We start from the raw sequence: 16,410 nt of genomic DNA on the forward strand, positions 1-16,410 counted from the left end.
GTAGGCGACAACTTCTGGAGGGGAGAGACGGCCTCTCAATCTTCTTTCAGTCCATACGCCGCGTTTGCAAAATTAGGGAGGTTCATAGATGGCCCCAGGCCCGAAAGGGCAGCAGAAAACAGGAATTTGTTGGCGATGGCTTGGAGGATGTTTCCACCGCGTTCTTTACAAGAGCCCTGGGTCCGCCTGTTGGGCCGGTTGCACACCGCGGTCGCGCGCACCGCCACCCCGCGCGCGCCAGCGGCGGCGGCTGCCATGGCGACCGGCAGGTGAGCGGCAGAGGTGCGCGTGGTCCCTGCCCCACCCGCGCGGAGCGAAAGAAGAGGCGGTTGTCAAGGCGACGTGGGTAGGAGGAGAAGAGGACGGAGGGAGGAGGAAGGATGGGCGGCCTTGGCGTAGCCGCAGGGAGGTGACTGAAGCGAGCCCAGCCCCTTGCATCCTCCCCCTGTGTACCTCCCTCCCCTTTTTTTCCGCCGGCTGCCAGCAGAAGCGGCGGCCGCAGCACCTGAGCCACTACTCCCGCTCACTCAGGACAACGCTATGGCTGAGCCCGGGCACAGCCACCAGCCCTGTGCCAGAGGCAGGGGAAGGAATGAGAGGCACACATTCCGGCTTCTGCGGCTGCTGCTCTGGGCTGGGACCGCCTTCCAGGTGATCCGGGGAACGGGACCGGAGCTTCACGCCTGCAAAGAGGTACTGCCACCCCCTGACCTGACCCCGCTTAGGTCACAGAAATATTGGATCCAGGCAGAGACCTGGGGTGCCAGGCGCTGACAGTTTAGATGCCACGGAGTTTAGGTTTCTTTAGGGATGAGGCCTGGGGGGAGGGAAGAGGAGCAGACTGGCGTCATGAGAAAGCCAGCCCGCTGGAGGACTCACGAAATAGATCATCCTCACAGCTTGGGGTGCTGAGCTCAGCGAAAGGTCCCAGCTCCACGAGGAGGAGTGACCTGGGTCCCTGGACTCGGGACGAGGGAGGAAGAAGACCTGAGTTGTTTTCCAGCTGGGGTGAAATTACCTTAAAAGTGGTTGACGGTAAAAGACTATGTACAGAGAAGCAAAATAGAGAGAGGAAAGGAGAGTAGTGGGATAAGAAAGGCGTTAAGAAGGCCAGAAAAAAGTAGCGGAGAAAAGTGGGAGTCCCTGTGGTTTTATCATGACTTCAAAAACAGTGTCCAGGTGGGAGATATGTGGGAGGGATGGTAAGATCCCATCAACTCTCCCATTCCTTATTATTAAACATCCAGTTACCTTGCAGGCTGCTAAATGTGGGTCCTCTTGACAGCTTCGCCTCTTCCCCGTACACTTTGTTTAGTGTACCTGGCAGCACATAACCCACCTTTGTCCTGATTTTGAGTTCTTTAATATCTCATTTTCTACCAGTCTCTACTCTGCTTCTCTGGACTTCTGCTAACATATGTCAAAAGTCTTTTTCAAGGTGTTTACAAACTGTTGGCAACAGAATTCAAACAATAGGTAGTGAATGTCTTCCAACAAAAATGTCTTTTGTAAAGTCTTTTTGGAGGGGCACAAAAAGTTTGTTTGGAGTAATCAAACTAAGTAGTTTCTATATTATTGAAATAACCATATTTGGTTGTGCTCTGAATAACCTTTTTAAACCATATGGCAGAGGAAACCGTAAAATATTTTCAAGAACTGCATTGTGGAAAGCAAAATAAAAATTCTGTTATCTCTGTGAAATGTGAAAGACTTCATAGAAAGTCAAGAGTCTAGCTCTGTGAATGTAATCACAAGTGTCACACTGGGGTAGGGTTTTAAGATGTTAAAATATTTTTATAAGCTGTTAGTGTTAACTGATTAGCAACAACAACATTCCATATGGAGGCATATTAGTATAAAGGTGTTCTAAGCCTTAGACTGTCTACAACATAGCAGATCATGAACAAGGGGGAAGATTTTTGTGCATGTAAAGATGTTTGGCTTTTCATGGATATGATGTAAGTGACCCCAGACAGTAGGACTTTTGACAACTTTCATTAGTCCCAATGACCTTGGGCCATCTGCATTTCCACCCAGCCACTTTATGACTTGTTTTAGAGATGCCTGGGAACAGCCATCCTACCAGCGACTCTGACTCACTGGCCTTAGTGTCCCATGGTCTAACCAACCAAAATAATGAGAGCCTAGCCTAACATTCTTTGCCTAAGAATCAAACACAGGAGTCTCCTGAGTGGAAGGTAAGAATCTTAGGGTTCAACTACCAATTCTTGTTGAGATCTTTGTCAGCTACGGGAGATATGAGACATTTAAGAAATTAAATGCTTCATATCATCTTGGTTTGGAGAGAAGGAAGCACATTGATATTTGACAACTTTAACTTGTATAAAAATTTTTGCTTTTGGCCCTATTTAAATGACCAACATTTGCCTAAGGAAAAGATCTTGCCACAAAGCATGAGCTTTGGGTGATGGAAAGCTGCAGAGCTCAAAGTACCAGGGTTCTAGTCCTGTTACTTACCACCATTTTTGGATCTGCAGAATGGGTATTACAATAACACCTACCTCAGAAATGACTGCTTTGAGTACTGAGAGAGAAAATACATATAAAACACAAAATAGGGTTAGCTAATCCCATCCCATTACCTGTTCATCTTATTTATTTATTTATTTTTTTTGAGACAGGGTCTCATTCTGTCTTGCAGGCTAGAGTGTGGTGGCATCATTATAGCTCACTGCAACCTCAAACTCCTGGGCTCAAGTGATCCTCCTAAAGCCTCCTAAGTATCTGGGACTACAGGCACACACCACCACAACTGGCTAATATTTCTATTTTTGTAGAGACAAGGCCTCACTATGTTGCTCAGACTGGTCTTGAACTCCTGACCTCAAGGGATCCTCCTGCCTCGGCCTCCCAAAGTGCTAGGATTACTGGCATGAGCCACCCCGATTGGCCCCTATTCAGCTTCTTTACCATTGGATCTACACCCCATGCCAAGTTGAAAATGGCTTAGGAGGCATGCTCATTGGCCACGGGCGTCAGCAAGAACTGTTTACACTCTCCTTGAGCAAAACAGTGGCCCCTGAGCACCCTCAACTCCAAAACAATAAGGAAGGGAATAAACCCATTATTACAGTATTCTTCATTTGGCAATATGAACTGATCCAACAAGTTTGGGGGCTTCCAACCCTAAATGGTGAAAAACCAATTCAGGGTAGACTATCCCTTCTATGTTCTTAATCTTCACATTAATTTCTTGTGAGCCTTAGTTGGGTGTTGATGGCAGGGACTCTTATCAGGCCAAGGCTGACCATAATGACAACAATGCTGCCCCAGCCTTGTTTGTGAAAGCTGAGGCATCCCCCCTGGATCAAATCAGGAAACAGAAAGCCTAGACTGAAAGCCTAACTTGAAGCCTAAACTGAGGTGGCAGAGAACTGGGAGTTCTAGACTGGTAAATATGTGCCGGGGCTTGGTGTTCCTCTCACAGTTTTACAATAATCAGGGTCACAAGTGAAACTAAACATCCTGTATGATGTTTGTCTTCATGAATCATTTCTCTAGCCCTGCGCTGGCCAGGCTCAGTGCTAACTGAGAGTCAAAGGAGCATTTCCCTTTAACTGCCTTTGACAGGATCCGTCTTGTCCTGAGGCTCCAGTGCTAATTGCCCTCAGGAGGACTTCTCACTCTATATAGAAAAGCCCAGGGGGCTTAGGAATCTGGCAGACATGGAGTGGAATAAAATTTGTTGAATGAGTGATGTGATTTAGTAAGGATGCTATTTTGAGCAAGTTAATTAACTTCTACCAACCTCAGATCCCCATCTGTAAAATGGTGGTGGTTAATACCTCACGGCAGGGCTGTTGTGAGAATTCAATGAGGTGAGGTAACACCTGTAAAGTGCCTAGTACATACCCCTGACATATCATAGGTGCTTAGTAAATGTTGATAGGCAGAAAAGCTAAGTACGCAAATAATGACATGTGAATGATGATGTAAGGTTAGCATGTGGTAAACAATGCAGGAGTGGCAATATAAAAGTTAATAGGAAAAGAACGAAGAAAACTTATTTGAACATTTGGCACTCAACCTGCTTCTGGAATAATCAGGAGCATTTCAGTGGAGGAAGGGTGGAAGGGTGCTTTCTAGATAGAGGGAGGAGCCTGAGGAAAGGTCCACAGGCGGAAAAAGGCAAGTGATCTTGGGAATTGCAAGTAGACCAGTTAGCTGAAATGTGGACACGTGTGGGCTACAGTAGAAAATAAAATTGGAAAGTTGGAAGCTAAGTGGGGAATCCCTGGAGGATTTCTGACGGAGGTAGCAGCCTGCTGGGAATGGATTAGCATGAATATAGAGTACCCACGTGGTTGAGGTGGGCCGGAAGGTGAGGGCACAGAGGTGGGGCGTGGAGACCAGAAGGTTTTACTGGGGTCGAGTGGAGGTTAATTCAGGCACTGCACTGGCATGGTGGCAGCGGGGTCACCAGAAAGGCGTAGGTATGACAAATACGCTGACGCTACAGGTGAGAGGATTTGGCGACCGATTGGAGGTGTAGGATGTCGGTGAGGGGCAGGTGAGGATTTTAGAATGGAGAATGGTAGGAGTTACTAGCCACAATGCAGAAAGAACAGCTTTAGGGAGCAGAGTCATCTCTTTTCTTGGTTCTGACCTTCCTGGGATCAGCCCCTGTAGTAGGTGGGGAAAGTTCTGGGCCTTCGGCATGCTGCTTCACCATATGACCACAGTTTCTAGGCTTTTATATGTTTTCTTGAATTTGGTTCACACACGTTATTTGAGGTTTGAACTCCACAGGGCCGTGGCTAGATCTAGAAAACATTGCGAACTTGTCAGGAAATATTTCAGGAAAGTATAAAATTTAAAATGACTCCCTTGGTAGGGAACCATTAAGGTTGGATGTTTAAACCACCCTGCCATAGTAGGTGAAGAGAGAAAATTAAAACTCTCCATTTATCATGAAGTGCTGATAGGGTAGCGAGATGTGCTGTTTTTGTTTGATATCAGAGGGGGCTAAAGAATAATGCATTCTTGGGATGTGAAGACATTTAAGAAGTTATTTTGTCTATTCTCCTGTCTCAAGGTAAGTGTATCCTAAAACCAAACTAGATTGATAATACCTGACTTATTTTTTAAAAAGCTTTAAAAATTATAAAAGTGGCATATTTCACTGACAAATTGGAAAATATAGGTAAATAGAAAGGAGATAATAAAAACTGCCTATTATATAATATCACCAGTCAAACTATCTTTTTTTTTTTTTTTTTTTGAGACATAATCTGGCTCTGTTTTCCGGGTTAGAGTGCCATGGCGTCAGCCTAGCTCACAGCAACCTCAATCTCCTGGGCTCAAGCGATCCTTCTGCCTCAGCCTCCTGAGTAGCTGGGACTACAGGCATGCACCACCATGCCCAGCTAATTTTTCTCTCTACATATTTTTTAGTTGTCCAGATAATTTTCTTTCTATTTTTAGTAGAGACAGGGTCTCGCTCTTGCTCAGGCTGGTCTTGAACTCCTATCTTGAGCCATACACCCGCCTCAACCTCCCAGGGTAGTAGGATTACAGGCGTGAGGCATCACATCTGGGCTCAAACTATCATTTTGATGTAAAATATTTATGAGGGAAAGGCAGAAAACTGGTTCAAAGTGTGGGGTCTGGATAAAACTGGATGGGTTGGGTTCAACTTCCAGCTCCTCTATGTAGCAACTGTATGATCTTGGGGAAGTTAATCTTCTCATGCCTCAGTTTCTCTATCTTTAAAATGAGACTAATAATAGAGTCCACTTAATTACTATAATATGACAATTAAGTGAGTCAATACATGCAAAGTACGTAGAACAGTTCCTGGTGCATAGCAAATACTCAGTAAATGTCAGCTATTATAATTAGATTTTTAGTGGAAGTATAATTAACATTGTCTTAAAGTGGGCCTGGTGCCTGCTATGGAATCCTAATTCTGCCATTTCAGCTACGTTACCTTGAGCAAGATATTCACCTCTCTTAGCCTCCACTTTTTCATCTGGAAAATGGGAATAATTTAGTTCTTGCCATTTTTGGATTGCTGGGAGGGTTAAGCAAGATAATGCTTGAAAAGTGCTTTGTAAAATGCATTGCACATATACCTCAAAAAATTGCTTGTTACTGTGTTTTGATCTGCTTTTCAATAACTTAACAGGAACATTGTTCTACGTCATTTAATGGTCTCATATGATATCATTTTAGTGATGAACTGGATGGGCTACCCTGGCTAATCTCTAATGTTGACCCTTTCACTTTGACCACCTGTCTTAGACCCATCCCTTCTCACCTAAAGTAAGCAATACTTCAGCAATTCTTCCCTCTTTCTGGAGCCATTACTTTTTCCTCTCTATTGAATCATTTCTATCTATCCTCAAAAGGTTGATATTTTAGGCTGGGCATGGTAGCTCATGCGTGTAATCCTAGCACTCTGGGAGGCCGAGGCAGCAGGATCACTCAAGGGTAGGAGTTCGAAACCAGCCTGAGCAGGAGCAAGACCCTGTCTCTATTATAAATAGAAAGAACTTAATTGGCCAATTAAAAATATATATAGAAAAAATTAGCTGGGCATTGTGGTGCATGCCTGTAGTCCCAGCTACTCAGGATGCTGAGGCAGAAGGATCGCTTGAGCCCAGGAGTTTGAGGTTGCTGTGAGCTAGGCTGATTCCATAGCACTCTAGCCCGGGCAACACAGCGAGACTCTCTCTGTCTCAAAAAAAAAAAAAAAGGTTGATATTTTAAAATCAACCTATATTTATTTATTTTTTTGAGACAGAGTCTTGCTTGTTGCCCAGGCTAGAGTGAGTGCCGTGGCGTCAGCCTAGCTCACAGCAACCTCAAACTCCTGGGCTCAAGCAATCCTTCTGCCTCAGCCTCCCGAGTAGCTGGGACTACAGGCATGCGCCACCATGCCCGGCTAATTTTATATATATATATATATTAGTTGGCCAATTAATTTCTTTCTATTTATAGTAGAGACGGGGTCTTCCTCTTGCTCAGGCTGGTTTCGAACTCCTGACCTCGAACAATCCTTCCGCCTCAGCCTCCCAGAGTGCTAGGATTACAGGCGTGAGCCACCGTGCCCACAAAATCAACCTATTTTAAAAAGTAGAAAAACAGAAAAAAAAAATCCAACAACTTCTCTTGATTGCCACTTCCTCTCCAGCTGCCACTCTAATGTAGCGCTCCCCTGTGTAGCAAAGGCCCCTGAAAATCATGTGTATAATCACTGTCCCTAAACCCTCTCTTTCCTTTCTTTCTTGAATCCATTCCAAGCCAAGTTTTATTCCCATGATTCCACCAAAACTGCCTTAGCTCAATCCAGTGGGAATTTTTCAGTCCCAACTAGACTTCGTCTACCTGCTTTAGACAGAGCTTTGCTCACTCACACCTCCTAGGAACACTTTCTTCTCTTGGCTTCCAGCTCTGCTGGGCATTTTGTTTTATTTTGTTCTACATCCCTGGTAGCTCCTTCTCTGTCCCCTTGATTGTTTTTTTCCCATCTCCTTGAGCTCTAAACTTGGCTGTTCCCCAGAGCTCAGTAATGGAACCTGTATCTGTCTATCTCTATCTTTATCCAACTTCTTCTGTTTTCATGCCCTTGGTGATCTCATCCGACATCATGGCTTTAAATACTATCTGTACGTGGCTGACTATCACATTCATATTTCCAGTCTGGACCTCACCCCTTAACTCCAGGCTTGAACATCCAGCTGCATCCATGACCTCTCTCTGTACATATGTATTTGATTAGCAACTCAGATCTGCCACATCCAAACACCTGGCATCCCCACCACCATCAAACATGTGCCTCCCAGAAGCTTCCTCATCTCAGCTAATGGTAACGCCATCCTTCCAGCTGCTTGGGCCCCAAATCCTGATTCCTCTATTCCCCCTATTCCCTACATCCAAATTCATTAGAAAGTCTTACTATCTCTACCTTCAAAATATAGCCAGAATTTGACCATTTGGTACTTCTCCACTGCTGCCACCCTTATCCAAGGTACTATGACCTTTCACCTGGAAGATTGCAAAAGCCTCCTAACTAGTTTCTCTGCTTCTACCCTGCCCACATAATGTCTGCCCACGTAATGCCCATGTAATAAGACAGATTTTGTGGTCTTTTGCTCAAAACATTACTAAGGCCTCTTATCTCAGAGTAGAAACCAATTTCCTGGCCGAGCGCAGTGGCTCACGCCTGTAATCCTAGCACTCTGGGAGGCTGAGGTGGGAGGATTGCTCAAGGTCAGGAGTTCAAAACCAGCCTGAGCAAGAGCAAGACCCCGTCTCTACTAAAAATAGAAAGAAATTATTGGCCAACTAAAAATATTTAGAAAAAAGTAGCTGGGCATGGTGGCGCATGCCTGTAGTCCCAGCTACTTGGGAGGCTGAGGCAGGAGGATTGCTTGAGCCCAGGAGTTTGAAGTTGCTGTGAGCTAGGCTGACACCACGGCACTCTAGCCCAGGCAACAGAGTGAGACTCTGTCTCAAAAAAAAAAAAAAAAAGAAAGAAACCAATTCCTAACAATGACCTACAAGGCCCCACACACAATTGGCCCTTCCTCCTCCTCTCCAGCCACACCAGCCTTCTTGCTAGTTCTCAGATCCCAGGGGCAACCTGCTGTCTCCGGCTCTTGGCCATTGCTGTTTTCTCTGCCAGGAAGGCTTGTCCCCAAGATATGTGGCTTATTTTTCAGTTCCCTTCAGGTTTTTGTTGAAATGTCATCCAATTTTCTGCTTTATTTTCTCCAGAGTACCTATCACTCTCTAACATACCCTATATTTTACTTATTTCTCTCTTTCTCCACTAACACACAAGCACATGAAGGCAGGGCTTTTTGTGTTTCCTTTGGTGCTATGTCTCCAGCACCAAAATAGCATCTGGCACACTGTGGGCCCTCAATAAATGGATGAAACAGACGCGTAGATTCCACTGATGGAATCTATTTAACTGTTGTTGAACATACAAGTTGTTTCCAACTTTTGGCTGTTATAGACAATGCTGAGTCTCTTTTTTTCATACACCTTTCAGCACATTCGTCATTTCTTACTTAGAACAAATTCCTAGAAATGCAATTGCTGGGTGAAAGGATAAGATCATTTTCAGGCACATTTTTTCTAAATTGCATCCCAAAGGTTTTTTTTACAGATCAGTTTATTCTCTTACCAGTAAATGTATGAGAGGGTTTTTCCCCTACCACCATCACAACACAGAGTTTTTTCCTTTGCCAACTTTGTAGCTTAAGAAAACCTCATTGTTATTTTAATATTCATTTATTTCATTATTTTTGGATATAATATTCATTTTTCTGCTCATTCCCATTCACTTTTTTTTTTTTTTTTTTTTTTTTTTGAGACAGAATCTCACTTTGTTGTCCAGGCTAGAGTGAGTGCCGTGGCGTCAGCCTAGCTCACAGCAACCTCAGTCTCCTGGGCTTGAGTGATCCTTCTGCCTCAGCCTCCCGAGTAGCTGGGACTACAGGCATGCGCCACCATGCCCGGCTAATTTTTTTTATATATATATCAGTTGGCCAATTAATTTCTTTCTATTTATAGTAGAGACGGGGTCTCGCTCTTGCTCAGGCTGGTTTTGAACTCCTGACCTTGAGCAATCCGCCCGCCTCGGCCTCCCAAGAGCTAGGATTACAGGCGTGAGCCACAGCGCCCGGCCCCCATTCACTTTTTTATTTTTATTTTTTAGAGACAGCACCTTGCTATGTCACCCAGGCTGGAGTACAGTGGCATGATCGTAATTCCCATTCACTGTTTAAATTTATTTAATTATGTAAAATTTGTATATATAAAATATACATATACATATGTGTAAGTTATTAACCCATCACCCAATGTAGGAACTAGAATATAATTTATGCTCACAAAACTTCCCAGGAGCCTATCTCCAATCCCAGCCCCAGAAGTAACTGCTGCCCTGAATTTTGGGTTTCTGTTCTTTTTTTTTTTTTTTTTTTGAGACAGAGTCTCACTTTGTTGCCTAGGCTAAAGTGAGTGCCGTGGCGTCAGCCTAGCTCACAGCAACCTCAAACTCCTGGGCTCAAGCAATCCTGCTGCCTCAGCCTCCCAAGTAGCTGGGACTACAGGCATGCGCCACCATGCCCGGCTAATTTTTTCTATATATATATTAGTTGGCCAATTAGTTTCTTTCTTTTTATAGTAGAGATGGGGGGGTCTCACTCTTGCTCAGGCTGGTTTCGAACTCCCGACTTCGAGCAATCCTCCCGCCTCAGCCTCCCAGAGAGCTAGGATTACAGGCGTGAGCCACCGCGCCCGGCCGGTTTCTGTTCTTTATTGTCTTTATTTTTTTCACATGTGTATGTCTACCTAAATGAGATCTTATTTGGTTCTGTTTACTTTGTACCCTTATAAAAACTATCATACTGTATGTAGTCTTAAAAGATTTTCTTTTCTAACTCAACGTTGCACTTCTAAACTCATCCATGTTATTGTATGTTACTATATTTTGTTCATTTTCTGTGTTGTACAATATTCCTTTGTGTAAATATTCCACAGTTTAAAAATTCATTCTCCCGTTGTTAGGCATTTGGGTTTCCAGTGTTTTGATAAGCATTTGGGTTTCCAACAATGCTGCTATGGACATTGTTGAATCTGTCTCCTGGTGCTCAAGTACAAATTTTTGTTTTTTTCTTTTTGAGACAGATTCAAAAAAATCTATTGCCTAGGCTAGAGTGCAGTGGCGCAGTTGTAGCTCACTGAAACCTCAAACTTCTGGGCTTAAGCAATCTTCCCACCTCAGCCTCCCAGGTAGCTGGGACTACAGGTGAGCACCATGTTGCTGGGCTAATTTTTCTCTTTTTAGTAGAGATGGGGTCCCGTTCTTGCTCAGGCTGGTCTTGAACTCCTGAGCTCTAGGGATCTTCCCATCTCCTCTTCCCAGAGTGTTAGGATTACAGGCATGAGCCATGACATATGAGAATTTTTAATCACTGTATCTGTGGGTATAGATCAGTGCTTTAGGAATGCAGCAAGAAAACTACAGTGTAGTAGTCAAATATACTCAAGGCAAAGCATACAAAATATTGATTTTGGAATGGGACTGAACGCCGAATTTCCTCTTCTGCCTCCGCAAGAAATCATCCCATCTCAGCCTTCCAAAGTGCTGGGATTACAGGCGTGAGCCACTGCATCCAGCCTACACATGTATGTTTTAGTTGTCCATCTCTTCTGACTAGATGATAAATTCTAGGAGAGCCAATGTTCTTGTGTGTGTTTTTCATTTCTACGTTTCTAGTGCCTGCCACATAATAAATACTTTAAAAATGTCCTGAATGAATCCCCATTTTATAGATGATGAGATTAAGACACAGAGACTCTGCCTGTCCAAGGTTACTCAGCTAGGGACAGAGCAGGAATTCAGGAAGTTGGGCTCTTGTCCATGCTATTTTCTACCTGTCCATGCTAAAAATCCAAGTAGTACGAAGGGAATAAGCTGAAAAAGAAAAGTTTCCCTCACCCCTGAAATCCCAGAAGGCTAACCTGTCACCACTTGCTTAAATACATTCTTCCTAGAATGTCGTATGCCTATAGAAGCACATCTGGCTATTTAATTTTATTTTTTGTGAAAATCAGATGAGAGTATTTGTCCTATTCTGTATTTTACTGTTTTCATTACTATAGCTCTGCTTCTTTATTTTTTTTTTTTTTTTTTTTTTTTTTTTTTTTTTTTGAGACAGAGTCTCGCTTTGTTGTCCAGGCTGAGTGCCGTGGCGTCAGCCTAGCTCACAGCAACCTCAAACTCCTGGGCTCGAGCGATCCTTCTGCCTCAGCCTCCCGAGTAGCTGGGACTACAGGCATGAGCCACCATGCCCGGCTAATTTTTTTTTTATATATATATCAGTTGGCCAATTAATTTCTTTCTATTTATAGTAGAGACGGGGTCTCGCTCTTGCTCAGGCTGGTTTTGAACTCCTGACCTTGAGCAATCCGCCCGCCTCGGCCTCCCAAGAGCTAGGATTACAGGCGTGAGCCACCGCGCCCGGCCTGCTTCTTTATTTTTAACAACCAAATTGTGATTCATTTTCTCTATGAACCATAACTCACTGAAGGGGAAATCTCTTGACGAATTGGCTGATTCCTGTCGTTTATATTGTAGCAATGCTACAGTGAACATCCTCTTACCTACATTGATGCACACTTGAGTCTCTCTGTAGAATAAATTCTTAAAAGTAGAATTAGTGGGTCAAAGAATATATGTTTAATTTTTTGATAGAAGTGTGTCTAGTTGGTAGCATGGATTTTTAAAGACATCATTAGCTTTCTCCATCTGTGGTCAGCTGACAAGCTGGGGGGGAGGGAAGCTTTGGCTGCCAGGACAGCTGAGAGAGCTCATTTGCACCCGGAATCACTGAGGGCCAGGCCTAAGAGCCCGGCTGCTCTATTAAGCCACCAGCTTGTCCAAATCAAGGCAGACTGGCCCGGTGGCTGATTCTGCCAAATTTTCAGAAAATAAGTTAAGCAAACCCATCTTTTCCTCAGTCTGTATTGTCCCCTCTGGTAAGTATAAAAATCATACTGTTTGTCACATTTCTTTCTTAGACTCTCTTCTATGTCGTACCAGATAAAGAATAAAACAGATAATTATAGTTGACAGCTGCTGAAAGAAAATATATTCTTCATACTTCTTAGGCCCTCCACTTTAAAAATTTTTTTTAATTCTCAGAAGCTTAATCTGAGGTTATCACCTATATTTTCTATCTCAGACTTGTCATGTATCATTAAAGCCATTTTTAAAATACCCACAAAACTATACAGAATAAAAAAATACATAAATTGAGTTTCATAGGCCTAGAATGTGGTTTTCTAAACCTGAATCTTACTGCTGATACAAAATGAAAGGCAAAAAAATTGGACTTTAATTGTAAAAATCCTGCATGTTAATTGGAATATCCCTTTTTTTTTAACCCCATGCAGAACAATAAAGGAAAAAAGAAATTGGCTAATTTTCTGCTTGAAACTGATTACTTCAACCTCCAACCCCAAATCACATGAAAATAGAGTGCCTAGTAAGCCACTAATAGAAAAGATATAGAGCGATCCGTTCTATCTGTTTACCTGGCTTTGTTCAAACTCTCCTAAGAATGGTCCTGGCTCAGGATAGCATTTGGGGAAAGTCAGGCATGTCAAGCCCTCAATTAGATGCTCAATATAATTGTGAATTAGATTATCTGCATCCTGAGAGGTCGCTGCCTTGGGTCTGGTATCATGAAGTTGGCTTTAGTTTTTCTATTTGTTGCTATGACTTCGTTTGGGTATGGAACACCACAAGACTTGGAGATATCCTGTAGTCCCGACTGGCTTCATATCAAAATTAGAGCGCTGACAATTGGCAGTTGGTATGCACTTTCTGATGAGGTGTTTCTTGGGTGTGGATGTCCTGTAACCGATGTGTGACAGGACTTTTACCTATTTTTGTACCCTACAACTGACTGAGACATCCAATATGAGATTTTAAAAGGGAAGATTTTTTTTTAGCTCTGTGCTAACATTTGTCTCAAAAACATCGCCAAAATGAGCATTCATGTTTGTCAGGTGTGTTGTTGAGCAAGACAAACCATCAGCACCTCCCCCTACATGCATCGACCCAAGGCAGTCCAAATGGCTGGCTTCTCCAGTTTACGAAGAGGACATTGTGGACATTTTAAAGTGCACAGAACCTCTTTCCAAATTTTAAAACACACTTTTCTTCTCTATCCATCAATATTGATGAAGTCAAGGAAGTACCTAACATTAGATCATTGTACATCCCATGCTTCATTTTCTCTTCAATGGGAAATAGAAGTGGGCTACATAATGTGATATATGGAGCAACTGCAGCTGCCTGAGGACTGAGAAACAATATGCCTAAGCTATAGCTATCTTCTGAGGATTTCAGAGTTCTTACTGATACTATGTGTTTTTAAATGTTTTTATTAGCCCTCAATTTTAATAAAGTTAGATACTTCCCTTAAAAAATAAAATTGTGAATTAATGGATCAACTCATGTTCCTTGTAAAAAAGATTGAAAAGAGTAGTGCTAGAGCCTTTGTTTACAAATATTAATACAGCTGTGAAAATCATCTGTAAAAGAAAAGAAGGGACTGAACCCAAATTTAAAATAAGTAACAGGCTAACAGAAAGTCAGATGAAAAAAAGAACTATGAAAAGAGAAAAAGGCAGATTTTTAAAAGGGCATGTAGAATTTTTTTAGTCTCAGATCATCTAAAAGGCTATCCCTAATTCTTGTACTCACCAGCTAGTTTTACCCATGTATAGATTCCTGTAAGATTTCAGGGGAATGTATAATCATAGCCAGTGCACTTGATTGCCTTTAATGCAGTCACTTGCTTAGACAGTTTCATTTAGTGAGATGATGAGTAACTGAAGGGAGTGGACATGCATGAGTATGAGCAGGTAAAGGTTGTACCACTGAAGCATGCAAATAGACTTCCAGGAGCTTCTCTTCAAGAGGGATATCCTTTTAATTTTTAGATAACCTAAAAGTCTAAGCTTTTAAAAAAGTCACTCATATATAATCCCATTCCTATTAAAATGTTAATTTTTTTACATTCAGAAACTGAGGCCCACAGAGATCAACAGGGTTGTTTACTCTGGCTAGTGTCATCTAGATACAACATTGTGACTTCATGAAATGCTGGTGTTAGGGTGGATCTTAGTGGCCATCCAGTCCCAAGGCATCCTTGCCAGCCTCCTATAATACCTGGGTGGATCCTTATCCTCAGGTGGGCCTGAACCTTTCTGGTAATGAGAAGCTCACTATTCTAAAGGAAATCCATGCCATTGGGGTAAAAAAGTATAAAAAGTATTATTTTTTTGAACTTTTTTTTTTCTAGAGAGAGACAGGGTCTCATTCTGTTGCCCAGGCTGGAGTGCAGTGGCTTGATCATAGCTCACTGCGACCTTGAATTACTGGGTTCAAGCAATCCTCCTGCCTCAGCCTCCCAGGTAGCTGGGACTACAAATGTGTGCCACCACGCCCAGTTAATTAAAAAAATATTTTTGGAGATACAGGTTCTCACCATGTTGCCTAGGCTGGTCTCAAACTTCTGGGCCCCAAGTGATCCTCCTGTCTCGGCCTCCCAAAGTGCATGCCTAAGCCACTGTGCCTGGTCTAAACATTCCTAATTATTAATCAATTCTTTTTTTTTTTTTTTTTGAGACAGAGTTTCGCTTTGTTGCCCAGGCTAGAGTGAGTGCCATGGTATCAGCCTAGCTCACAGCAACCTCAAACTCCTGAGCTCAAGCAATCTTCCTGCCTCAGCCTCCCGAGTAGCTGGGACTACAGGCATGCGCCACTATGCCCAGCTAATTTTTTCTATATGTATTAGTTGGCCAATGAATTTCTTTCTATTTATAGTAGAGATGGGGTCTCACTCTTGCTCAGGCTGGTTTCAAACTCCTGACCTCGAGCGATCCGACCGCTTCGGCCTCCCAGAGTGCTAGGATTACAGGCGTGAGCCACCGCGCCCGGCCTCAATTCTTAAATATTTTGAGCTAAAACTTATTACTACCCCCCTTTCTAGATTTCACATGCTTCAAATTTTCTACCTTAGATTTGAGCCCAGAGCCCAGATTTTTTTTTTTTTTTTTTTTGAGACAGAGTCTCGCTTTGTTGTCCAGGCTAGAGTGAGTGCCGTGGCGTCAGCCTGGCTCACAGCAACCTCAAACTCCTGGGCTCAAGCAATCCTACTGCCTCAGCCTCCCGAGTAGCTGGGACTACAGGCATGTGCCACCATGCCCGGCTAATTTTTTATATATATCAGTTGGCCAATTAATTTCTTTCTATTTATAGTAGAGACGGGGTCTCGCTCTTGCTCAGGCTGGTTTTGAACTCCTGACCTTGAGCAATCCGCCCGCCTCGGCCTCCCAGAGAGCTAGGATTACAGGCGTGAGCCACCGCGCCCGGCCAGAGCCCAGATTTGAGACAAATTTATTCCCTGTTGCCCAAGACCAAGGATATTATCTCCATAGAGCTCAATTCCCCAGCTTACAAAATAAGAGGAATCATCAGATTCTTAAAGGCTTGGTTGGGCTGAGAACCTGAACCCTGAACATTTAAGGAGTAAAAGGGTGGAAAGGTCACTAGGTGTTCATGCTGCAGGTGGAGAAAGATTTCTCTTGCAAAGGTTAGATATAAAGTATAAAAAGTTTATTTATTTTTCTGAGAAAGAAAGAGAGAGAGAGAAAAGGAGGGAGTGGCTATGGCATACAGAGGAAGGAAGGAAATGCCAGGCCCTGAGGAAAAGTTGCTTGGAGTGAGAGGCTCCAAAAAAGAAAATAAATGATAAGTAAATTTAAATAATTAAAAAGAAAAGTTGCTTGGAGTTTTTAAAAGGTAAAAATGGCTTTTTTTCCTCTGCTTCAGCAGACTGATGATAGAAGTGGCAG

General features: G+C 43.1%; 1 protein-coding gene across 2 annotated transcripts in view; it reads left to right on the top strand.

Moving 5' to 3' along the window:
* Positions 1 to 293: 293 nt before the first annotated feature.
* ELAPOR1 (endosome-lysosome associated apoptosis and autophagy regulator 1) overlaps positions 294 to 16,410 on the top strand; it is a 76,232-nt gene continuing 60,115 nt past the window's right edge. For both annotated transcript variants that reach the window (XM_012751652.3, XM_012751651.3), the window contains exon 1: positions 294 to 693. In XM_012751652.3, coding sequence (XP_012607106.1) covers positions 541 to 693 — 153 coding nt within the window. In that variant the 5' untranslated portion in view covers positions 294 to 540. The remainder of the gene's footprint in view (positions 694 to 16,410) is intronic.

This window comes from Microcebus murinus, chromosome 2, assembly GCF_040939455.1.
Source record: "Microcebus murinus isolate Inina chromosome 2, M.murinus_Inina_mat1.0, whole genome shotgun sequence".
Taxonomy (NCBI): Eukaryota; Metazoa; Chordata; class Mammalia; order Primates; family Cheirogaleidae; genus Microcebus; species Microcebus murinus.